The sequence below is a fragment of the Sturnira hondurensis genome, unplaced genomic scaffold (assembly GCF_014824575.4).
Source record: "Sturnira hondurensis isolate 20B ecotype Veracruz unplaced genomic scaffold, ASM1482457v3 Scaffold0007406, whole genome shotgun sequence".
Lineage (NCBI taxonomy): Eukaryota > Metazoa > Chordata > Mammalia > Chiroptera > Phyllostomidae > Sturnira > Sturnira hondurensis.
The window spans coordinates 17,125,100-17,150,555 of NW_028080037.1; the positions used below are offsets into that span (position 1 = coordinate 17,125,100).

The 25,456-nt window shown below is 46.7% G+C and overlaps 1 protein-coding gene across 5 annotated transcripts in view; it reads right to left on the minus strand.

Annotated features, from left to right (window-relative positions):
* Nucleotides 1-3,142: 3,142 nt before the first annotated feature.
* The window catches only part of MORC2 (MORC family CW-type zinc finger 2), a 41,910-nt gene continuing 19,596 nt past the window's right edge, over nt 3,143-25,456 (minus strand). For 3 of the 5 annotated variants that reach the window (XM_037052528.1, XM_037052531.1, XM_037052532.1), the window contains 22 exons: nt 22,384-22,492; nt 18,637-18,796; nt 18,415-18,526; nt 17,781-17,906; nt 17,116-17,195; nt 16,363-16,445; nt 15,746-15,831; nt 14,503-14,643; nt 14,251-14,405; nt 14,006-14,134; nt 13,377-13,482; nt 12,940-13,072; nt 11,022-11,096; nt 10,556-10,936; nt 9,854-9,985; nt 9,316-9,370; nt 8,550-8,691; nt 8,215-8,439; nt 8,027-8,120; nt 4,714-4,902; nt 4,529-4,621; nt 3,143-3,411 (listed from right to left, as the gene is read on the minus strand). In XM_037052528.1, the coding sequence (XP_036908423.1) occupies nt 3,343-3,411; nt 4,529-4,621; nt 4,714-4,902; nt 8,027-8,120; nt 8,215-8,439; nt 8,550-8,691; nt 9,316-9,370; nt 9,854-9,985; nt 10,556-10,936; nt 11,022-11,096; nt 12,940-13,072; nt 13,377-13,482; nt 14,006-14,134; nt 14,251-14,405; nt 14,503-14,643; nt 15,746-15,831; nt 16,363-16,445; nt 17,116-17,195; nt 17,781-17,906; nt 18,415-18,526; nt 18,637-18,796; nt 22,384-22,492 (2,875 nt within the window). In that variant the 3' untranslated portion in view covers nt 3,143-3,342. The remainder of the gene's footprint in view (nt 3,412-4,528; nt 4,622-4,713; nt 4,903-8,026; nt 8,121-8,214; nt 8,440-8,549; nt 8,692-9,315; nt 9,371-9,853; nt 9,986-10,555; nt 10,937-11,021; nt 11,097-12,939; nt 13,073-13,376; nt 13,483-14,005; nt 14,135-14,250; nt 14,406-14,502; nt 14,644-15,745; nt 15,832-16,362; nt 16,446-17,115; nt 17,196-17,780; nt 17,907-18,414; nt 18,527-18,636; nt 18,797-22,383; nt 22,493-25,456) is intronic. The other 2 variants (XM_037052530.1, XM_037052529.1) reach the window with 2 other exon arrangements.

Here is a 25,456-nt window from a genome sequence, read left to right on the forward strand (position 1 = left end):
CTGTAGAGACAGTGCCCCCAGCAGTGCTGAGAATGGGCAGAGGACAGTCTGAGGCTTCAGATGCCTCGGTGGAGAAAGCATGTTGAGAAGGAACTCTGCCTCCCGTGGCCTTGCCAGCTGTTAAAAACTGCTCATGAGACCAAGAGGAATGTGGCCTCTTGGTTCCAAAGGAGGCCTCAAAGCTTCCGTCTCCAACAAAGGCAGAACCCTCCAGCGGAATTCTGAGGATGTTTCAGGCACCTTGGTGACTGCCAACGAACCCCTTACAGCCTGGGCCAGCTGCAGAACCACCTTCCAACAGGGACAAGTAGCCAGTGGAGGCACCCCCTGGCAAAACCTTGTGTTCTATGTAAGTGGCAAGTACATTTGAGCTTCATCAGATTTAAATACTTATGGACCCTAGAGCTGTGAACTCTTGGCTAACAGTGCTTGGACTACAGGTTTGAGTCATGTCGACAGGGAACTGGACCCAACAAGAGGAGCCAGAGAGTGTTGTCATTCAGATGGATTATTTCTCAGCCTGTTATTAAGCTTCCTTTCCTTTGGTAAACCTTGTCCTGATCTGGTAATAAACAGTATTAATCCTAAAGCGGAGTTTTTAATCCTAAATCCACGGGACACTTAGGGGTGGAGGGGGGTCATGTAAGGTGGACATTTTCCTGAGACATTTTCCCCTTGTTTTTCGTAAACTCTTTTGTAGAGTCCCTACCCAAATTCAGAATTACAGCCTGTACCAGAAGAGAAATACAACTGGCCAATGAAGACATTCCATCTCACTTAAATTAGTTCAACTCAAAAACCCTTCACTTTTCACCTTTCAGACTAGGAAAGAGACTGCATGCGGCAAGTGGGTGGGGGAAATACATTGTTGGTAGGAGTTGAAATTGGAATTTTCTTCTGGAATGTACCTTAGAATTTTAATACATCCACCATCTGACAGCCGTTTCTCTTTGAAATTTATCCTATATACAGACAGATGAGTTAATGAATATATACACATTCGTCGTGGCATTTTTCTTAAATGTTAAAAACTGAAATGTTTATAAATAGGGGACTGTCGAATGACAGTACATCCGAGTCACTGAAGTGCTATGTGGTTGTTCAGAATAACAGAACCATATGGGCTATTCTGAAACAGGTTCCAAGACACACTAAGTGGGAAACAGAACAGAATGGGTGTATATTTCTGTGCTCAGAATGGATACTGTCTCCAGGAAGGTGGGGATCAGGGTAGAAGGAAACCTTGCTTTTCATGATCCAGCCTTTTGTCCTGTTAGAATTTTTACTATGTGTCAGTTAAAAAAAAGACTAAAGGAAACCCCCCACCCCCACTCCTTCACCTGTTTGCTGTCTTAAACTAAGTAGGGTCCTTCCTGCCACAGACCAGCCAGACCACCTCCCTCCTCCCAAGCAGGTCAACTCTTCCAAGACCAAGCAAAGGAAGGGACCTCTGCATTTTATCTTCCCACCAAAAAAAGGCAGGAAGTCTCCTGGGAAACAGACTGCAGTCAGCACAGTGGGCACATCCAGAAGTCGAAGGTAAAACAGTAAAGAAATTCAGTATTTCAGTTTCTGTGGGTGTTGAGGATGAAGACAGAAAACAATGAAGACGACAGAGAGAAAGAATTTCAAGACAGCTTAAAAGGTGTCATGATAGAAAGAATGAAGAGGAGGAAGGTGCTGGATTTTACTAAGAGAAGAAAACAGACTGAGTTCAGGAGTCTCACCAGTAAAAGTTTATAGTATTGCATTTTGATTACAGATGTGTAAATAAAAAACTGAGTATTACCCTCTGGTAAAAATGCAGAACCAGCTTCCTTTTAGATTAAAACAGGTTTGGGGATAACGATGGACCACATGCTGCCTGGGATGGAGAGCTGGACAGGGGAGGAATCACCAGCTCAAGATATCCCAAGACATTCAACCTCCCGGAGGAAACCAGGGTGGGTCTCAATGGTATTTCCCCCAAACAACCCTCTCCCAGGGATGTAGTTTGGGGAAGTCCAAAACCCACATGCCATACATGCCTCTGGGCATGTGCACAAGTGGATAAAGACTCCTGATTCCAGTGTGGCCTGCTTCCCTCTCCAGTGCTTCGTCTTATGCAGACCTCAAAGGGCAGCATATGGGCTGCTGCCGACATGGGGTGGGTACATGCTGGTTTGAACCAGAGACCAGTGGTACAAGGCCTTCAGAAACCCCAAAGTCCCCAAATAAAAGAGAGGAAAGAAGAGTTGGGGGTAAAAATCAAACCAGAACTTTTCCAATAGCTCTTAAAGCAACTCTTGCCTTTGTATTTGACCCTGAGAAGCTGCTTGAGGGACAACAGCTGTATGAGGCCATGACTGGCAGGAGGCCATGACTGACAGGAGGAAAGGCATGGTATGCCTCAGGAGAACCTGGGGCCCACCTCCTGCACCTGTGGGTGAGTGTGGCTCAGAGACTCCCGTCTGGCAGCCCCACAGCAGGGACCTTGACTGGGTGTGGTGGTGCAGGGCAGAGAGGAAGCTGGAGAAGAGAGAGCAATAGGCTCTCTAGACCCTGCCACACCATCGGTACCAGGGACTCTTTCACACACAGTGTCTTCTCCTAAAACAAATCCTTGGTAATTCAAACATTTGGTGTTATAATACCCAGGTCAATAGTCTGACCAGTGTCAGACCTGCTTACTCCTCAACCTCAAGTTACTGAGGCAGGAAACCTCACTGTCAAAGCTTAAACTGAGGAAATCACTCCAGCAGTGAGAACTTGGGTGGTGGATGCTAAGGTTGAGCAAGAGGATCTTTTTTCTCCAAGCTATTTAAAGACCCTGATCTGAGACAGAAGCCACTCAGTGCCGAGCCTCCTCCTGATCCATAATCCCTCGGGTGGCCCCTAGGTCAGAACCCCTAGGGGAGGCAGCACACCAGGGAGCTCTCCCCCTCCCCTATCCCTCAGGATCCCAACATTATTCATCTTCTAGGAGAGAAACCCGCCCCGCCCATGGAGCGTCTCCAACTCATGGATGGTGCTGGACTTGCCACATCTTGAGGAGCCAGGAGCTGAGAGGAGCTGCTCAAGCTTGACATTCTGGCTCTCTGTTCTTTGCCCCAGAGTCACAAAAGAAAAAGAAAAAGTATAGTCTCACAGCAGGCACAGCATCTTGTTTCTTTTAAAAAATAAATATTTATAAACTTAGGGAGGAAGATTTAAAGAATCAGAGTATTTTCCCCTCCAAAAAGCACAAATGTCCCATGTGTGTCAAACTAAGTCCACCAACCCATTAATGAAACAGCTCCCCACACCCCCACCCGAGAGCTGTGCCTTGAGAAGCAGGGGAGCTGATCTCTGGCTCCGAGCCCCTTAGTCCCCCTTGGTGATCAGGTCCTCGATGTAGGCATCCAGCTCATCATCGGTATTGATGTCAATGTCCTGAAACAGAGCAGCGCAGTCAGCTGGGGATCATAAGGTGATGGGGGGGCCTGCCTCCCCCACCCTTCTTGCAGCCTGTGGGGCTGAGCCCAGAGCCCCCTCCTCTCCCTCCACTCCTTCCCGCCCCCAGCTGTTAGCCCTGCCCCAGCATGATCAGCCCTTCCCACCCCAATCCTCTGTGCACAGATGACGCCCAGATTTTTTGCTTCTGTCCTGACTCTACCCCAAGTTCCAGGTTGCCTTAGAGGTGTCACAGGCTTCTCAGACTCAATACATCCAAAATAACACAGCCAGACCACCCTATCCCAAGTTGTTCCCATCTCAGTACAAGCCACAACCTTCCCTTCACCCACAGGCTCAAGACAGACCACAAGTATCACGTATCACCCTCGTTTCCTTCCTTTCCCTCAGATATTACAGATCTGCCCACTTTCCACCCTCCTCACTGTCACCATCCAAAGTTAAGGCCACCAGAATCTCACACCCAGACAAGTGTAGGAACCTCACTGGAGTCCCAGGTTCTAACCTCTGCCCCCTCCAGGCCCTCCTACAACCATCCAGAGTAAGTCTTAAGATTGTAACCTGGATGCCACACCCCTCCAGGGACTTCTCATCTCCTACTGACCCCACCACTTCTCCCACAGCCCACAACTCCCTGCTTTAGGTCCAGAGTCCTGCTCTTCTCTCGGCCAGAAGCACTCACACTCACTCTTGCATGATCGGTTCCACTCCCAGCTCAAATACCTCCTCGGAGAGACCACCCCCGAGCATCTTAGTAAAGTGGTGTCCCCTTTTCCAGTCTCTCATTCTATCTACTTCATGGTGGTACTTCCCACCATCCATAATTCTCTCTCCCCAACTGGAGTGTCAGGCTGTGAGAGCTGGGACTGTGGCCTGTCTGGTTCACTGGGTATCCACAGGACAAGCACAGAGCAGGCCCTCAGTGTTTACTGCCTGAAGGAAGGACTGAGACCCTCCAGGGCACTCCCCATTTTGGGGCCACCCAATCCCATCTGGGCGTCATCTGGAAAAGTGAGAACTTCTATTTTATGGCTTGAAGCATTCTCAAACCAGGTCGTACTTCAAAATGTCTAAAACAAGGGCAAAAGTCTGATACCGTGGGTCTGGCTGGGATGAGGCCCAGGCAGCCGCACCACCTCCAGCCCGCCTGGTCAGGATGCTGTGCAGCCAAGGTTGAAACCACAGATTCCTGCGAGTGGGGAGAAGGGAGCGAGAGGTGCCCAAGCCCCCTCCCTTAGAGACCAGGTGGTCCAGCTGCAATGAGAGGGCTGCCTGGCTCACCTCCTGCACCTTTTGCAGGAGCGCCACGATGTTGGTCCTCAGCTTCTGCAGCTTCTCCTCTGTTTCACGGAGCTTTCTCTCAGAGGCACGCAGGCTTTCCTCAGAAGCCTTGGCCCTCGAGTCAGCGCGACTCTGGTAGGAATGGCACAGATTCTGGAGCCCCACCTCATACTGCCTGAAGTACTCTTTCTGTCAGGAGGGAAGCCAGAGGGTTGGTGCATGAGTCTTACCAACTCTAGCATTTATTTACTTCTCTGAAGATATATGAGCTACCTAGCATTGGGTAGCTCCTGACTGTAAAAAGGGTTACTCTAAGTATTTAACTGTGTCGTTCACCTTCCAATCAAGAATGTTATCTGATTAAAACAGGATGGCAAAAGAAACTTCAAGTTCTACACAAAAAATTACCTTGGCAGCACAAAATAAATGTTAGAACTTGCTCCAAAGTATTAAAATTCAGTATACAATGTCTTGAATCTGACTGGGATGGATTTATATTAGTTTTTTTTTTTAGTAATTACTTTGTCTTTTTTAAAGTAATAAAATTTTATTTTAACAAAATTATAAACTCACAGTTTTATATACATATGCATTTTTTAAGATTTTACTTATTTATTTTTAGAGAGAAAGGGAAGGAGAAAGAAGGGAGAGAAACATCAGTGTGTGGTTGCCTCTCATATGCCCCCACCTGGGGACCTGGCCCACAACCCAGGCATGTACCCTGACTGGGAATTGAACCCACGACCCTTTGGTTCACAGGCCCCCACTCAATCCACTGAGCTACACCCACCAGGAGATTATATATACAAATAAATAATATATTTGCAGGATCCCTATGGACTTTATGCAACTCCTGGTCCAGCATGGTGGGAAAAAACATGATCATTCAGACTGACAACTACATAAATAACACTAGACTCTGTTGTGTCCCTCACATTAAAAAAACTAAAGTTTGAGTTATTTTAGGCACTACAAGCGGGAGGACATCAAGTTGACGCATTAGTGATATCCCCCCTTTCACAAGAATAAGCTAACAGACTACTTTAGGCTCAAAGCTCCTGCTGACCATGTCTCAGTCTGAGCCACTAAGCCCACTGCAGAGATCCCACTGCACCCAGGCTTTGCCCTGAGTTTAGCAACAACTTTAAGCTAAAGCAGATTGAAATCTGGGCTCTGTCACAACAGACTCTTCACCTCTCAGAGGCTTAGTGTCAACTCCTAGCCTCATTTCTTTTTTTTAAAGTGTAGATAAAACCCCGTATTTTTCTCTCTGGAAAAGCTTATTAAGAACACACTGCCAGTCCTGGCTGGTATAGCTCAGTGGATTGAGCACAGGCCTGCGAACCAGAGGATCTTGGTTCAATTCCCAGTCAGGGCACATGTTTGGGTTGCAGGCCACTTCCCGGCAGGGGACACAGGATACATTGTGTGTTCTCGGCAGAGGCAACCATACATTGATATTTCTTGCCCTCTCTCCTTCCCTTCCCCTCTAAAGATAAATAAATAAAATATCTAAAAAAAAAAAAAAACATACTGCCAAATGAGGGCCCAGGATCTTAAATATATAATCCTGAAGTTTTTAAAAAAATCTTATTTATTTTTAGAGAGAGGAGAAGGGAGAGAGAAACATCAATGTGTGGTTGCCTCTCTCATGGCCCCCACTGGGGACCTGGCCCCCAACCCAGGCATGTGCCCTGACTGGGAATCAAACTGGCGACCCTTTGGTTCGCAGCCCACGCTCAATCCACTGAGCCACACCAGCCAGGGCTAATCCTGCCATTTCAATTCCATTTCCCTTCTCTAGAAAAACCACCCTAGAAAACTCAGCTATCCTTACCATAAACTCAGCCCATTTGACATGGATGACTCCGAGATCCCCATCTCTAGCCCAACCGTCCTGCCCCTGTAGAGCCCCCACTCTGCACGTGCCCAATGGACATAATCAGAAATTTTGTGCCAGTACTTCCAGCCCAACACAATTAAATCTCAGCTAACTATATTTCTCTGATGGAAACCCTGTTTTCTCTCCCAGTTAATAGCTTTGTCATAAACCTTCAATTCCCTCAGGCTTGAGTCACAAGGAGGCATGCAGCCCCCGCCTCCTCCCTCATCACTTGCCTACAGTGAAAGACCAGTCTAACGACATCTGACACGGCCCTTTCACCTTCTGGTCCACTCCTACCATTCTGGCTTCCATTCTCAGTCCCTCACCTCTGATCTTTTACAACTTGACCAGCCTCCTCATCCCTGTATCTCCCATCCACCCATCCTTTCCAAACATGCTACCAGAGTTACCCTCTTAGGGGCAGGGTCAACAGACTATGGCCCATTAGGCAAAACAGCCTGTTGCCTGTTTTTGTAAATAAAGCTTTACTGAACACAGCCACATCCTTTCCTTCACATACTGTCTGTCTACCGTGGCTCTCAGGATATAAAAAAAGATGAGTAGTTGCCAGACTCTAGTAGCCTACAAAGCTGAAGATAATCTGCTAACTGGCCCTATATAGAAAAAGTTTGTTGACTCCTGTCCTAGACATGGTTCAGATTGACAATTCCATCAGCTCAAACATTTTGCTGGCTCTCTCATTTCATATAAAGTGTTAAGCCACTGTGCTTAAGACTAGAGATTCAAAATGAATCATATCCTGGCTCTCTGGCCCCCTTCTTTCCTAAATATTCACCCCCACATGCCCTTTCATCCGTCTAAGCCTTTATTCAAAAAAAGCCCCCCTGCCACTCTCTCCTCTTCTCCCAGGCTACCCACTTCCCTCCCCCCTTCCACAACACTTACTGCTCTCCACCTCACATCCAGCTCCCTGGTCAAAAGTCAGCCCCTTATTCTTAAGTCCCTTGGAAGCAGGACTCTTTCGCTGCTCCCTTACTAGCACAGGGCCTGCTCAGGGAAAGTGCCACATCAGCATTTGCTGGATTAAATAGGACTCGGTGCTCATTTCCACACATCATGAGCTTCTCTATCTATATATACACCCCTCTTAAAGGTCAAGTTTTAGACACTTTGAGACTGTTTCACTGTTGTCTTAGGTAAAGGAAAAAAGGTGTATTTATTGTAAAATGTCAAACCAGGCCTACTGTCCCTAAGTGAGGACACAGGTCCAAGGTCTCATGACACCAAAGCCATGTCCAGCTAGGCAATATCTTTTTCCACAATGTAAACTCTCTTCCTCTTCCTCCATTCTCTCATCATAAGAAAGGGAAGCTAGCTGGCTGCAAGGCGCACAGCTGAGAGCTGGCAATCAAAACAAACTCCAAGGAGGCATGTGAAGTGCAAAATTAAAGGTCAGGCCAGACTCACCAGAGGAAATGATATCAGCTCATCTGAATTCATAGCACTCAACTCCTTCTTGGAGATAGGGAAACTTGGAGGCAGGAAGTACCGTAAACAATTCCTAAACAAGAAAGAAAAAGGTAGGGACAGGAAATCAGAATGGCGTGAAAGGGCAGGGAACCGCTGCTGGCCCCAGAGCAGGATGACAAACACACCGGAGGATCTGGACGAGCAGGTCAATGGTCTCGTGGTTGGAGCTCGGGGCAGTGGTGTCAGGCTCAATGCGGATGCATTCAGAAGTGGAGGGGTCTGTCACGACCACAGCCTGCTGGACCACCGTGGACTCAGCCTCCTCTCCACCTTGCTGCTGTGTGTCAGGACTCTGATACTCTGGGGAAGGGGGCTTCATCAGCCGCACATCCTCGCTGTCTTTTTCCACCCTATGGAGGATAAAGTGCTTCTGTCACGTGTATCACGAGCTCCCAGGATGGCACACAGCCTCCCCCTGCCCTGGCCAGCTTTCAACTCAGCCTCTTAAAGGGGGCATTACCAGCGGTCTCTTGGTGTTGTGTCTGTGGGCACGTAGTCAAACTTCACCTTCCACCGCACCACATGCTTGCCCACCTCCACAGCTGTGACACGGCCTGTGTACCATTCCCTGTTCACACGCACCTCCACGTGCAGCCCTTTATCTGAGAATGGGGATGGGGAGAAGTCAGAAAACCAGACTGAGTCCCTCACTCAGTCAGCGACATCTAGAGAAGGACTGTCCCAGGGTTTTCACGGACAAGAACCCCTAGGTGCTTGCTGGCACTATGCCAGGGACATGGAGCCCAGAGACCCTGGTCTCCTTCCCTGAGAGCTGCAAAGAGCAGCAGGATGAGCGACTGCCAGAGGTGAACACCAAGGAATTAAGTGCTAAAAATACACATAAGTGTGTGCTTTCTACAGAATTCTTTTTTAAAAAAAGATTTTGTTTATTTATCTTTTTTTAGAGGGAAAGGGAAGAAGAGAGGGAGAGAAACATCAATGTGTGGTTGCCTCTCATGTGTCCCCCACTGGGAACTGGCCCACAACTCAGGCATGTGCCCTGACTGGGAATCGAACTGCGATCCTTTGGTTCGCAGGCCCGTCCTCAATCCACTGAGCTACGCCAGCCAGGCCTGCTTTCTGCAGAATTCTTGGAATAAGACTTGGAACCACTGTAGCACAGGGGCCCAGGGCCAGGAAAGCCTCCATAAGCTTTCAGGATAAGCTGACCTGCTGGCTGAGATGCCCCACTTCCCCCGGACTGCCAGGTACGTCTCTGAACCCACCTTTCTGAGCCTTCTTGAAGTCAGCTGAGTCTTCTTCCTCAGCACTGTCTGAGAGCTACAAGGAGAAGGCTGTTAGAGGCTTTCCCCAGGGCCCCCAAAGAGCAGACTTTTGCATAACTGGCTTCCCACGGTCATCAGCTGTCACCTTTGTGCTGATTTACATGGCAGTTTAAATCACCTGGCTGACAGCCATTCCTTAAACCACTACCTTAGGTATCTACCCTTCTGTACCTTTACAAATAAGATAGCAGGCAAGGGGCAGAATACCACAGACATAGGAAGCAAGGGGTTTCAAGCCTCCCTGACCTGTACCAATGTGACCTCAGACCTGTGACTAAAGCCAGAGGCCACTCTAACTCAGGATCCTTCCCAGCACTGTTTCCAGTCCTCTTTGTGACCTCGAGTCCAAGAGGAACCGGGCTTCTGGCAGGCTCATATCACAGAGCACAAATGGAACTAGCACATAGACTGCAGGTAGGGGGTGGAAGCTCTGAGAAAGAAGCAAGCAAGCTCTGAGAACTTCACCTTGAGCACCTACCTCATTCAAGTCCTTCTTTTCCTCCTTCACAGAAATTTTGCTCCGTTTGGACTTCTCCTTCCTCCTCTCAGACTCTTCCTCAGCCTCTTCTTCATCAGAGACCTCAAGAGTCCGCTTCCGAGCAGGGGTGGCCTAGAACAAGAGAAGGAATATTAAGAAGCTATGTCAGCCCCTGAGGTGCAGGAAGATTCCATCTGGCCTAAAGGAGCTTCAGAGAGAAGCTTGCAGGCCAATGTCAGGGTTAAGCACCCCCCTGACACTACTTAGTACTCATCAATCTCCTGGACCCTGTGCCCATGAGGACCTTTGCTCAAAGCTCTCACTGGGGAAGTCTCTTAGTTCATTCCATATTTGGTCGGCCTGCCTGCCCAGCCAGCTGTGAGCTCCCTGAAGCACACCAACCACTACTATAGCTCAGCAAGGTTGTCTGCGCTAGACTACCAACCTATGCCCACAGCATGAGAATCCAGTAGAGGCATTTCAAATTTGTGGCAAACCAAAACTCAGAGGAGCAGTGAAAAGCTCCCTGGATAAAGAACCAAACTGTTCTATGCCCCTGACCAAGTCCCTTCAGCTACCTAGATGACTCCTCCCCCTCAGGCTCCCCCAGCACAAGCTGAACACTGCCCAAGTCTACCCTTATACCACTGAGGATGGGCTGGGGGCTGGGGGCTGGGGGCTGGAAGAGGAAAAGCATCTCACCAAGGGAAGTTTACTAGGTGGCTCAGGCTTCTTGACCACTGGAGTCCTGATGGCTCTGGGGACAGGGACCTCCCGAGGGGTCTTGGAGTTGGGCAGTACAGATGATGACAGTGGCTGCACTGGAGGGGTGGGCCGAGGCACAGTCTTGACTGCAGTGTTAGCAGGCTTTCGGGGTGCCTCAGGTGGCTGGAGAAGCCTAGATGTACAGGCCTCCTCCCGGGCTGCCAGGGCAGGAGGCTTTGGGGTGCTGCTGATGACAGAAGCCTTTCTGGGCTGGGTGGTTAGCCTCGGAGCTTGCAGGGAAGGGGGTCTACTCGGGGCATTCTTGATCACAGCAGGTAAAGGAGGTGACCGAGGGCGCTGAGGTCTACGTGCAGGTTCCTAAAAGAGGTCCAGAGAGATTGAAAACACTGATGCTAGTACAAGACACCTGAGGAAAAGCGCCTCTCTTGCCCCTAGGCTTTACCTCAGTGGAAGGTCTGGTGGTTACTTCCAAAGGCAATTTCTTCAGGTCAGCTTGGGAGCGGATGGGTGTGGTTTTCTGCAGAGGAAACATGAGGTTGTTTGCCTATCCTGGTACATTCAGGCAAATTTTTTGGATCCCACTATCTAGGACAGTGGACAAATAAAAAAGAAAATCTGGGCCACAGTCCTAATAGTACAAGCCTCCGATTCTCTATGGGAAGACAAAAAAATACCTATACACTAAACCATTAGCAAGTTGCAGGATTCTCTATGATTAATCCAGCAATGGAAAGACTGGGCTAAATTCCTGTAAGAAGCCCAAAAGAGATGGGAAAAGCCTGATGAATGACTCAACGCACATGCCTGGGTTGAGGGCCAGGTCCCCAGTAGGGGGCACACGGGAGGCGGCCACACATGGAAAGGCCAGGTGGGAGGCATGCACAAGATGTCTGAGTTAGTGAGAGCATCTGCACAGACAAAGAAGCTGGAAAGCAAAAAGCTTTTGTAATACATACAATAAAGGATTGACACCACAAATCTATTTTAAAAAAACAAAAACAAAAATACCCTGTCCTGGCTGGTATGACTCAGTGGACTGAGTACCTGCGAATCCAAGATTGACCAGTGCAATTCCCAGTCTAAGGCACATGCCTCAGCTGCGGGCCAGGTCCCCAGTAGGGGGCGCGTGAGAGGCAGTCACACATTGATATTTCTCTCCCTCTTTCTCCTTCCCTTCCCCTCTCTAAAAAATACATAAATAAAATCTTAAAAAAAAAAAAAACCCCTGACAAATCAAGGAGGGAAAACAGAAATCTAATAAGCAGTTCTATAAGAAACATAAAAAGACACAAAAAATTGTCCAATTTTAGAAATATGAAAGAAATTCAAATGATAAAATGTATAGCTCTGCCAATCAAATTTGCAGAAACATTTAAAAATAAATGTATGGCCCTGGATGGTGTAGCTCAGTGGACTGAGCATCAGCTTGCAAATTGGAAGGGCGCTGGTTCCATTCCCAGTCAGGGCACATGCCCGAGTTGCGGGCCAGATCTCCAGCTGGGGGAGTGTGAGAGGCAACCACAAAATGATGTTTCTCTCCCTTACTTTCTCCCACCCTTCCCCTCTCCCTAAAAATAAAATAAAGTCTTAAAAAAATGTATGGCTGATGAAAAGTAAAAATTAACAGATCTTCTGGAGGGTAATTTGGAAACAGTTCTTAAAAGCTGTAGAATTTTACGAAACCTTTTTAGTCTTTCAAATTCACTTTTAGAAAAATATCCCAAAGAAAATAACTATGACCCTGGCTGGTGTAGCTCAGTGGATTGAGTGTGGGCCTGCGAACCACACGATCATGGTTCGATTCCCAGTCAGGGCACGTGCCTGGGTTGCAGGCCAGTTCCCAGCAGGGGACTCATGAGAGGCAACCATACATTGATATTTCTCTCCTTCTTTCCTTCCCTTCCCCTCTAAAGATAAATAAATAAAATCTAAAAAAGAAAATAACTATGACTTAAAATACCATATTTGTGTGTATATCATGATACATCATGATCTCTGTAGTTCTAATAAAATACATGTATTTACGTGTATGCAAGCAGTCATAGAAGATGGAAGGATATGTAGTTAATGGTGATTACCTCCAAAGTAAGATATTCATTTTTTGGAGTTTTAAAACATTCATAAATTAATTGGACCGCTTTTTGAAGTATAAACAAAATGTCTTTTTAAAAGAATAACTGGGCATACTTGAGAATCAGTGTGCATGGAGACTGGGGTTGGAAAGCTTTGGCAATACTCATGGGTGACAGTTCAGAGTGAGACTGAGCCTGCAGAAAAAAGGGAACCACTGACAGTCTCCATCCCATCCTGGACAGAACACTGACACAGCCTGGCTCTGCCCATTGCCCGTGACTACGCACCTGCAGGGCTTCCAGCTTCTCCTGCTGTTGGCGAATTTTCTCTGTCAGCTGCTTCTGCTTCTCTTCCTGTGTCTTGAGGTCCTTCTTGAACGTCCCTAAGGGAACCTTCTGCTTCTGCTCAGAAGCCTCGCACCTGTACAGAGAAGGTGCTAAAGGAGGCCATGGCAAAACAGGGCTCCAGGCACGGCAAGGTCCTTTCTCCTTAGCCAACCCATACTGTCTCTCACCAGAGCAACCGCCTCAGAATTCCCAGTGCATGGAGTTATACTCACTGTAGGACACAAATATTCTTATTTCCAGGACACTTATTATGTGCAGCAAGACAGATGTAAGCACTGACCTCAAGAAGCATAGTAAGTTATTTGCCCAAAGAGTGGAAAAAACATGGTGGGAGGATGGAGATACCGACAATCTCCATGTTAGAAAAATGTGCTCACCGGTCCTGCTCAGGATCAGGATTCATGGAGCAAACCCAGGTGTCAGGATAATCTTTTTCCACAGAATTCAGCTGGAAGGGGAGTGTCCGCCACTTCAGACACAAATCTGTGACACAGAAATCACCCCGCAAAATTAGCCACACCAACCAACAATATCTACAGTCAGGCTCCTCCCAGATAGGTCCATGACAAAGATGCCCCTCTGACTTTCCATTCAAAGACCTTCACTCTGGCTCCAAGTGTGCTTTTCTTACAGAACAATAATACTTCCCAGGGAGTGATACCAGCAAGGATGGAAGTTTTGTGTCGTGGCCTCTCAATGCCCCAGCCCTCCTCCCTCCTCCAGCAGGACCCTGGCTCAGTCATCACTCACACTATAAACAATGTGGTCCCAAACCCACTGAAGTCTGAAAGGTTAGATGACTTTCTGGCTCAATCAGGAGGGATCAGCGAAACCCAGCACAGACCTATGACTGAGCTCCCAGGGCCATCACCAGACTCATATCCTAGTGGGACTCTGAGTCCATGAATGTCAGTCCAATTAGAATGCCAGCATGGGGACGAAGAGAAAACACGGTCATGGACTAGGACAGGAAGGAGTCAGAAGAAGGTTCTAACCACTGACTCACCACACTGGATGGTGATCGGGATTTCCATAGCTCTCCGGCGTTTGTAACGCAGATCACTAGATGGGGGCTGGTTCCAGTTGGCAGAGAGGTAGCCAAACTCATCCCAGAATTTGATGATTCCCCGCTGGGCTGGAAGGCAAACACCCACACATCTAGTTAGGAGACAGCTTCTCCTTCTTCCTAATTTCACCCTCTCAGGCAGTGAGTGAGAGTACCATAAAGGAGATGAAGAGAAATGGGATTACCAATGGCGATGTCCTTCCAGTACTGTGCCAGGTGCTCCCCCATCGCCCTCAGTAGGTGCCGGTACTCCTTGGCATCGGCGAAGTCCTGCTTGTTGTGTGTGGGCTCCAGGACCAGGTAGGGCACGTCAACAACTCCAACAACCCCACCACATGCCCTGCATGGAGAAAGAAGACACAGCTCTGTCATTCCACTGGCTGAAATCCTCCCACCATCTGTCTTGGGCTAGAAAGCTCTCCTAGGGCGGTACTCACATGCCCCCTTCCAGCTGTGGGCCCACTTTCTCATACATCTTGATCAGGCGGCTACAGTTGTAGATGAACATGCCATCCAGATCCCGGTGTTCGATGTTGACCCCAAAAACAAAATTTAGTTCCTTAGGTTCTTTAAGCGCTCTGAGAAGGCAAAAGAAATTCTTAGCAGATCAATTAATACATGAATACCATGGTATTTATAATGTGTTAAGCTTAAATTGAGACATGTTTGGCAAAAAATTCTGTATTTTCATTCATAGGTAAACTATCAGACTTGATTGGGATAAACACATAATTAAGAGCATACAACTTTGACCTTTGGTAACAAAACAGAGGGTATTTAGTTATGAAGGGGATACTAAACCACCACCGCAAACCTGTTACACGGTGAATAAACACAAGGTTTTCTGCACACCTACTCCACTATCATGACAGTAACTAATTTCAAAAACGCAAAAATTCACAACAATGAACATGTATGTGACAGAAGAAGACTGTCATGTGACAAATGTCAGCAAAATCATGGAAACTCTAAAACAGATGCAACAGACTGACTCCGACAGAAGAAACCTAAAACCTATGCATGCCTCTGACAAGGAGGCCACGAGGAAGCCAGGAATTCAAGGCTCAGAGCCCAGAGAGGCTCCACACACGGAGGTGGGACAGGGAGACACTTTAATAAGCCAGGACAAACACCCATTCTAGATGAGAAAGGTCCAAAACTCAAGCATAGCATTAGCCCACAACTGTAACCAGAAGTAACAAAATTACTAGTAGATATCACCAGGTAGCAGAAGTATAGCTAAGTTTAAAAAACTTTGATGTTCTGTATTTTACAAGCTTTATACGATGAGCATTTTAGATAGTCTTTAAAAGAAAAGAAAGAGGAAAGGCAAGGAGGGAATAGGGAGGAGATTAAAAGAGGAGAGAGAGAGAAGGGCAAAGAGAAGGGAGGAAAGACACACAGACAAATAGGTGCCGGTGAGAAAGGTTTGGTGTTCAATTTCAGGCACTGGCACTGCACTGCCTTTTCCTAGCTCAGGAAGGAACTGAGCTGGGAAAAACTGTTCTATAATAGACATTTGACCAGCATTTGGGATTAAAACATAAATGGCTTTCTGAAAGCAATCTTTGTGCCAGAATGGCAAACTTATAGGGTGAGGGGGAATTCCTCAAGTTCTGTCAAAAATCAGTACAAAAACTCCATCATCTTCAAAGGTCAAAGGCCAGCTCTAGCACTCACCGCTGCTTAGCATCCTTGATCCGCTTCTTGACATCGGCTTCTCTACGCAGGGTGATGGCTGTGTTCTGGACTTGCCTCAACATTACCTGGAAACAAATGTCAGCACCCCATGAGGGTTAGCAGGTACTCTGGGCCATAGCAGGAAACACTACAACACATCTAAAACTTTCTTACTTTAAATCACATGGAAGCAGAACACCACCTAGATATTTACTTCTTTTCTAGAGAAAATGGGGACAAGCCCAAAACCTGTGTCTCACTTGGCCAGGCTTACTGAAACAATAGCCTACGGAGGTGTGTGTCAGACTGGGAGGGTCAGAGAACTGCTCTGACCCTCGCCACTGTGTAACCTGGGGCAAGTGATGCTTTTCACTTCAATTTCTCTTTCTATAAACTGAGGACACCAACAGTGTTCATATCGTATATGGTTACTGGGGATGCTGAAATGATCAGCCACGACTTTGCCATACAGTGTGTTCACCAGTGATTAGGGAAACAGCAAAGCCTCCCAGCTTTAGGGCAAAGGCTTCAGAACTGTCCTGGGGCTGAGCCAGACCAGCTCTGGGATCCGACTGCCAGAAATGATGGAGAAGAGCTGTGCGGGCCTGAATCCTTACCCTGGAGTCTCGTGTGAGGTCTCCCCCTAAGCGTAGTTCTAATGTCCGAGCTTTGGTCTCTGCCTCCCGGGCCTTCTCTTCAGCTGAAACCCAGAAGAAACCATGATAAGGAATTCAAAGGTTCAAAAGTCTTAGCAATCCCTCTTGGATCCCACAGTGCAGTCCCTACCGGACAAGGGGTGTGGGGGGAGTGGGGGATGTGTGTGTGTACACTGTCAAGGTACAGGTGAGCTGGTGAACAACCTCCCTGCTTGGACTACAGAGTCAGTTCAAAAAGGAAAATCAAGGAGAGCACAAGGAAACTGGCACTATTATACCTGACACATGCTTTTCAAACTTTACAAATGAATCAGAACAGGTCAAAAACTGCTACAGGCAACCCAAGCTAAACCCTCAGCAAGAACTGGAAGTTACCAAAATCCTCCGCCAATCACTCTCCATTAAGCAACCAAGAAGCCCTGTTATCATGACACCTTGAGATTTTTGCCCTGGAGTCATAAAAAACCAGTTTAACAAATATATGGGCCAGAGGACAGTGTGGGACTCTTCACTCTGGGCAAGCCCAGCAGTTGATACGATTTAGGTAAGTTCCTACAAATGGCTAAAGAAGAGGAAAGAGTCTGGGGAGAAAAACTTGAGGCGCAGGAAGAACTGCTCCAGGGTACTGGAGCTTTTTCCTGGATCTTGCTTTGGCCACGAGCTGTGTACCCAGGTGACTCCCACTTAACCCCTCATACAAAGGGGTAACATTACCAATCCGTGCTACATGCTCGGCTTTCTTCACCTCCTGCTCTGCCCGAGTCTTGAAACGGCTTGATGTGTACTTGTACATCCTGAACAGGGGAAAAAGCAACCTAAGGGCCCAAACAGTAGGGGGCAGGGCAACAACCCAAGCAACTCAGGAAGCACCCTGACTTCCTGCCTCCTCCCAAGTTGCACTGTCCTGGCCCCTCCTGGTGAGTCAGGGCCAAGTTTATTTCAGCAAAAAGACTCAATTCATTCTACTTGCCCCTTGCCTCCTGATGCAGTTTGATAAGCAACCTAACTACTCACAAGGTGTTATTAATCCCACAGCATAAACAAACCTCAGTATTTAGCCAGGGCTTTTGCTTTGCTGTGTAGTGTCTAAAAGCCCTGAAGCCAAGAGGCTTGGACAGCTAACTGTGCCAGGCAGGGCACCCTCCACATCACAGAGGGCACTCACACTCATGAGCTTCACCAGCCAATCTCTATAGCCCATTGGCTACCTCTGTTTCTCCCTCAAGAGCCAGAAGTTCCCCACAGGAAGTCAGACAGCTTAAAGGCCCTCACACAGTCAACACAGTTACAGCCTATCATCTAGCATCACTCCGACAATGGCCTAGAGAAGTGCTGCCATGTCTAAGGGAAACAGCAGAGCACGGTGGGCAGGCCCCTACCTGGGCTTATACAGGCAGCAAGAGAGCCTCTTGGTCTGCACCTTGTGCCCGTGGATGAAGATTCTCATCCGGGGATCGATGTAGAGAACAGCAGCATAGGCACGGAATGAGCGCCGCTCAGGCTTCCTGGAGGTGGCAAGAACAAAGGAGTGTTGTCACCCGCTCCACAACCGGCCTCACCAAGAATACAGTAGGACAGCTTTCTGTAGGCCCTCCATCTTTCCACCTCACATCTCGGCTTCTCCTGCCACACTAACAGTGTACTCCCACAGTGATGGCATCACATCCTGCCCCCTCTCATGTCCCCAGCACAGATGCCCCACAAAACATCTGACCCAGTCCCACTATGTCCTGGTAATTCCTCTCCCCAATCTAGAGCCTCAGCTTCTTTTGTCAAATCAAGGAATTGGAGCAAGGAATCATTCATCTTTCTTTTGGCTTAGCTGAGGATCTGCCGTCCTATTCACCCCTCTGCCTTGGGCCAAGATGTGGAGTTCTCAGCTTCATGAACTCTAATACTGGGAAACCAGGGAATGAGCTCTCCCCTCTCTCCTTAAGTCACCTCCTGAGCTTCTCCCAACTGAGAGAATGGGTACCAGTTCCAGGGCTTCCCTCCCTCCCCAGCCACACTCACGTGCCCTCTGGGGAAGTCTCTGCCATCTGGATATCTCTTGGATTTGACATTATGTCTAATTCTGGCTGTCCATTATCCATGAGTTTGAGATTAAAGATGATCACCAGTGTTCCTAGAGAACAGAAATCCTTTCTTTGTGCCAGGTGCCCCCAGCCCCTTCGCACACCACTTGTGGCTCTGGAGCTCCAGATTCCAGGCAATGCAGGCTCAAAGCCCACTTACCACTGTTTCCAGGAATCTTCATGAACTGAGTCATCACTTCCTCCTCATTGCGGAAGGGAGAATACTTGTAGATGAGCTCTGTCTCAATAGAGAACTTTTCCATGTTGTCTGTGACAGGCTCCCGGGTCTGAGCATTCCAGGTGGGCAAAGGGACTATCACCTTTGGAGTAAGCACAGATGGACACTTCTCCTAAAAAGTGTATTCATCTTATCCCTCCCCACAGTGGCTCCACACTGACCCAGACATGAGGCCCAAGCTCCACAGCCCTTCACCAGAGGCTCTGTGGCTCCTGCCCCTTCCCGAGAGTCAGCCTCACATCACTAGGTCCTCTGGCATATGCTGGGTTATACCTCTGCAAAGGGAGCTTCCTGCTTAAAATGTCCTTGGCCATTTCCTTAGTGTGTTAATAATTTTACTCTTTCCACTAGGGAAAATGTATTTGCCATTACCTAGTAAAGCTGAAAATACACATAAGCGTAACTTACAATTCAGTAATTCCACTCCCAGGTATACATCCTAAGACAAACTTTTGTATATACAGGGTCTAGAAGAAGTAATGCCTGCTTGATTGTGGTTGGTAGGGTAACAATATGGGTGTAGTAATTGACAGTTCTAATTTGAACACCTTACCTAAAATGTCACATGAAGTGCTTGTGTGTGATATTATTATAACACAGAATTACAAGCTTATGATTTTGTAATTAAAAAAGGCATTAGTTGTGCCGACCCAACCATGTATGTACCAGGAAACATGTAAGAATAGCAAAATATCCACTACAAAGTAAACAATTAAACTGTAGCATATTCCTACCATGGAATATTATAGTGATGAAAATGAACTAACACCTACTAGCATCAACACAGATGAATCTCACAATGTTACATGACAGAAGAAAATTTTTTTAAAAACCTACAAGTTCACTTATATAAAATTCATAAATATGCAAAACTAAAGTATTCAAGAATGCATACATAAGTGACTAAACTGTAAAGAAAAACAAGAAAATAATCATCACAAAGTAACCCGAAGACTGTTCCTTCAGGGGTGCCTCTGAAGGCTCTCCTCTCCCCAGCCTCTAAATGAATTTGTGCCTCTTTCATCCCACTGTCTTTGAACATGACCTTGGAGGCTGAATAGCAACAAATTGCAATAAGCATTTAACTGAAGGACACACTGGGGACTTCTGGCATTAATCCACTGACGGTGACTACATGGGTGTTTGCTTTGTAACTATTTGCTAAACTGTACCCTACATTTTAATATACTCATAAGTGTAGAATTAAATCTTACATCTAAGTAATGTTTTAAAAAACCCTACCCTTGTCAATTATGCCTCAATAAAACTGGAAAAAAATCCCTAGTCTTTCATTAAAAACCCTACCTCAAATGCCACTTCCCCAGAGGCCTCACTGTGATTCGCCCCCTCCCCAGATAGCTTTCTCAGGGAGCCCTGCAGATGGCTGCCTGCTGGAATTCCCTCATAAGTTCAAATCAGATGGCCCACCAGTGAGGGAAAAAAACCTATTTTGACAAGTGCCATGGTGACAAACTGTTAAAAGAGTTCTAAGAGATTTTGCTGGTTTCTAAGAAACTTCATGCCTATAGTATCCAACCCCAGAACTGGTTTGGACACATTCCTAACCAGCCAAAAATGATCTTATTTTGAAATCTTGGCTGAGTCCACACTACAGTACAATCCAAAACAGTGACCTTCTAGCACCAAGTAAGGAAAAAATTCCAACCTAGCTTTTCACCAGGGAATTGAATTCCATTTGTGTTCTGTGAATTTGTACCTCATCTGCACCTCCCATTCTTCACAGTAGTCCCAGGTGACAATGGCATTGTTTAAACTGTGGGCATTCATTCAGTCCCACTGGCACTCATCCCTGTCACTGAAACACTTCTTTAGTTTCAATGTAACCACTGTTCCGGCTCTCCTATTATTCTAACCACTCCTGTCTCCTCTGGCACTTTCTCCTCTTCCCAGCCTCTAAATGTCAGCCTGCTTGAGATCCTTGGTCCTCTTCCCTCCCTACAAGCTCTTTTAGTTGAGCTCACCCACTAGCATGAATCCTAAGCCAGGCTCCCTCAAGCTCCAACTTAATTTTGAATGCCCTGGACAAAACACTCTTCCCCTTCAATTGTTCCTCTTCCATTCTTCCCCAGCTCCAGCCAACCAGCCCACCATGCCCACTGCCACACTAGAACTTGAGTCATCCATGACACCTTCTTCTCCTTTCCTCTCTCCACTGACCAAATATCTAACCTGTGCGTCCCGCATGCTGAAAGATGAAGAGGACTCCTACTTTCTCTCACCTCCCTGCTGTGAGTCCCTTCAGGCTAAACAGAGGGCTTTTCAACTAGTTCACTCTAATACACCAATCTCTCCAGTCCAATCACTACACAATAACCAAACTACCTTTTTAAAAGAGAACCTGATGCCACCACACCCTCATTTAAATTCTCTGTAACAGTTGCTTTTAATAAAGTCTCATATACTCACCAAGGCCCTGAGGTCAAGCCTGACCTGGCCTTCCCCGCTCCTTAGAGGCCACCATCTTTCTTCAAGGGGCCTCTCTACCAAGTCCCTTCCCACAACCGGAACAGCCTATTTATAGTCACTTAAATACCCTCCTCTGGACACCCTCAGTCTATAAGGAAACATTCCTAAAAACCCCAGCCTAGGCTAAATTCTCCTGCCCACCTTTTCCCAGGAGCCTGCTCTTCCCAGCTGCAGCACTTTCCTCGTTCTCAATGAACTAACACTCAACAATAAGGCAAACTTAATTCACTGGCTGGCTAAGTGAAGATGGTAGAAAAAGATAGCCTTTTATTCCCAACAAGAACTAATTTGCTATGATTTAGGCTCCTATCTAAACAGGCTAGTACAACTTTAATCGTTGATAACCAAAAGAAAGAAGATTGAAAACTTTAACTGAATTCACTCTGCTGATGTGACAGCCACAGAACTCTCCCTGCAGACCCTCTCAGCCCCTTCTCTCTCTCAAGCTCTAGCCTCCATTTCTCACATATGAAAGGAGATAAGAGTCTAGTCTGAGACCAGACAGACCAAGGCCTTCTGTGATCCACTCCTGCCCCCCTATGAGGAGGCAAAGGCCTCACCAGACCAGCTCTGCAGATATCTGGAATCAGAATATTGTAGATTCATTAGGCCTTCCTTCCAGCATAACGATAATCATCCAGGGCTGAGTGTCAATTGCCATTTAGCAAAAATCTTACACTGATCTTTTCCGTATGCTCACCAGTTTTAGTACCTACCCAGTCCCTGTAGGCATCTAACTTGTAGCTTCTGACATAGATAGAAAATGCACTCACAGTACATTCCACAAAATCACTATCATACGGGAAAGACAGTGCTATTCTTGTTATTATTGCCAGCTGTGGTTTCCACCCATAGTCTCAGAGGCCCCAAATACCCGCTTTGAAAAAACAATTCTCCAATAGTGACACCCAAGAGACTGAATCAAGCTATAGATCTAAGGGAGCTGTAAATTCAAATCTGGGTTCTTGCCACTTGACCGCCTGAAGCTTTGAGATTTTACTCCACATTAAGATATCTGCCTTAACCCCTCAGCTAATTCATCCAACCAGCTAACCCACTTAACAGGAGCATGGCCGCGATCTTGCAACCCCAATGAGCCCAGAATTACAAATGACCTATGAAAAACAGCCTGGGCAGACCCAGGAAATACGGAATGGCAACTCGAACGAGGATGAGACCTACTTCATCAATGCCTTCCTCCTCATGAAAGGTACGAGATAGGAAGAGGCAGGTCATGGTGTCTTCCTTCTTGGTGAAAAGGATAAAATCCTTCCCAATGCGCATTGAACCTCTGAAAAAGAGCAGAAATGGGTTATTCTCCAAGAGATTCAAAAGCTCACCTGAAAAAGGAGCAAATCTACCCTCTGGACAGGACTGAAGTACCTTTAAAAGGGCTTCCTAAAGGCCTCCCTAAGAAGGTCACAGAATCCTGAGCTAAGTTCCACAGCCCTCATCCCTTCTCCTCCCATCTGACACTCCTTCTCTGCCCTTCCCCTGGCCTCAGTCTTTCATTCAAACCTTCTCAACCACACTTACCACACAGGAATCGCTCAACACCCTTCTAAGGCACATTCACCATCAATCATTAGTCCCACCCTCCGGCTGTTGCTACAGTGATAACAAGTAACCCTGCTGCCCATGTTCTAGGTTTCTCCCAGCCACACAGGGCTGCTATATATACCCTCTGACTGTGCCGCCATCAGATTTCACTCTAGTAACTGATAACTTTAATACCTCATCTTCCATGCTAACCACAACCAGCTCCCATCCTGTCCTTCCTTCATTGACATAAACTCCCTCCCATCCACTCATCAAATGGCAGCACTGTCAAGGAAACAGCCTACTATATGCTCACAAGTCCTCACAAAAACAAACAAACAAACAAACAAACAAAAAAAACAACCAGGGGACTTCCGGCCAAGATAGAAGCGTAAGTGGAAACACTGTGCCACCTCACACAACCAACTTTAAAAACAACAAAGTTTTAGTATCAAAAACGCAACCAAACACAGAAAATTGAACTATACAGAAGTCCGACAACAATGAACCGTTCAGCCAGACCGATAAACCAGGCAAAGGAGCAAACAGTGAGACGGCCCTCACAGCCCCAGCAGCAGGAAGCAGCAGAGGGGACCACCACTGCCCCTCTTTGACCCTGCCCCCACATACAGCATCAGAACTCAGCAACTAAGTTGCCCCACCGTGATGAACACCTAAGGCTCCGCCCCTCATACATAACAGGTGCCAACAGACCAAACATTATGACTCAAGAACAGCTCAAAGCCCCGGAGCCTATAATTCTAAGTGACCAAGAAATAGCCAACAGTTAGATGCACAGTTCAAAACACTGGTGATCAGGATTCTCACAGAATTGGTTGATTTTAGTCACAAATTAGAGAAACATATGAAGGCTAAACTGATTGAAATGAAGAGAAATGCACAGGAAACCAATAGTGATGGAAAGGAAGTTGGGACTCAAATCAAGGGAGTGGACCAGAAGGAAGAACAAAACATCCAACCAGAAAAGAATGAAGAAACAAGAATTCAAAAATTGAGGAGAGGCGTAGGAACCTCTAGGACATCTTTAAACATTCCAACAGCTGAATTATAGGGGTACCAGAAGGGGAAGAGGAACAGCCAGAAGTGGAAAACTTATTTGAACAAATAATAAAGGAGAACTTCCCTAGTCTGGCAAAGGAAATAGACTTCCAGGAAATCCAGGAAGCCCAGAGAGTCTCAAAGAAGTTGGACCCAAGGAGGAACACACCAAGGCACATCATAATTACATTAGCCAAGATTAAAATGAACGAGAGAATTCTAGAAGCAGCAAGAGATAAAAGGACAGCCACCTACAAAGGAGTTCCCATCAGACTGTCAGCAGATTTCTCAAAAGAGACCTTACAGGCAAGAAGGGGCTGGAAAGAACTATTCCAAGTCATGAAATCCAAAGACCTACAGCTAAGATTGCTCTATCCAGCAAAGCTTTCATTTAGAATGGAAGGGCAGGTAAAGTGCTTCTCAGACAAGGTCAAATTCAAGTTCATCATCACCAAGCCCTTACTAAATGAAATGTTAAAGGGACTTATCTAAGAAAAAGATAAAAAATATGAACAGTGAAAGGACAGCAAACTCACAGTTTTTAACAACCACACCTAAAACAAAAGCAAACTAAGAAGACAGCTAGATCAGGAGTAGAATCATAGAAATGAAGATCATATGTAGGGTTAGCAACAGGGGAGTGGGAGGTGGAGACGGGGGGAGAAGGTACAGAGAATAAGTAGCGTAGACGGTAGGTAGAAAATAGATAAGTGGGGAGGGCAAGAATAGTATGGGAAATATAGAATCTAAAGAACTTGAGACACATGGACATAAACTAAAGGGGGGGATGGTGGGGGAGGGGTGTGCAGGGTGGAGGGGAATGAAGGGGGGAAATGGGACAACTGTGATGGCATAATCAATAAAATATATTTTGTTTAAAAAAGGAGAAAAAAAACAGTACAATCTCAGGCCTCAGCCAAAATGGGGGCTAACTGTATAAAATATAATTTTTGACCAGTTTTCAAAGAGGTGTATAATTGGCTCAGGTCCTATAACTACAGCCATCTTCTGTCTCAAAAAAAATTGTTTCGCCACCTCAAGCTCATTATGACACAGGCAGGTCCCTGCTTTTGGATGCAACTGTTTCCGGGACATGTGCCTAGAGGCTCACTTCCACAAGGCAAAAGTCTGAATAGAATCAGCTGCTTCCTTTCTCTGTGTGGTTCATCTGAAGAACAGGCCCGGACAGGCCCTTCCAGACAACGTGGAACAGTTGCCTGGAAGATGCATGAGCACCAGTGGGAGGACTACCCACTGGACTACCCACTTAGTTCCTTTCTTCTGAGCAGCATGTAGAGCTTTATGGTATTATCTCATTAGTCCCCATAATACCCCTAGGGAGGTGATGGCAATAAAAAGTTTTATTACTCTCGTCTATGTACAAATATAAACCAGACTAGTATGCCAAATACACAAATGAATGCCATGTCCCATTTTCCAAATGCTCAGGAAAACTCCCAGGACACCAAATGCTCAGGAAAACTATCCAGAGACACCCTGGGGGCTGCCAAGTTCTTTTTCTCCTCCTCCTTTTTCTCTTTCTCCTCTCCTTTTTCTCCTCACCAGTTCCCAAGTTCTGGCAATGCTCCTTCCCCTGACAATTTCACAGTCCTCCTTCTTTAAAGCTTTTGGGTGGCAATATAAGGCATATTATCTT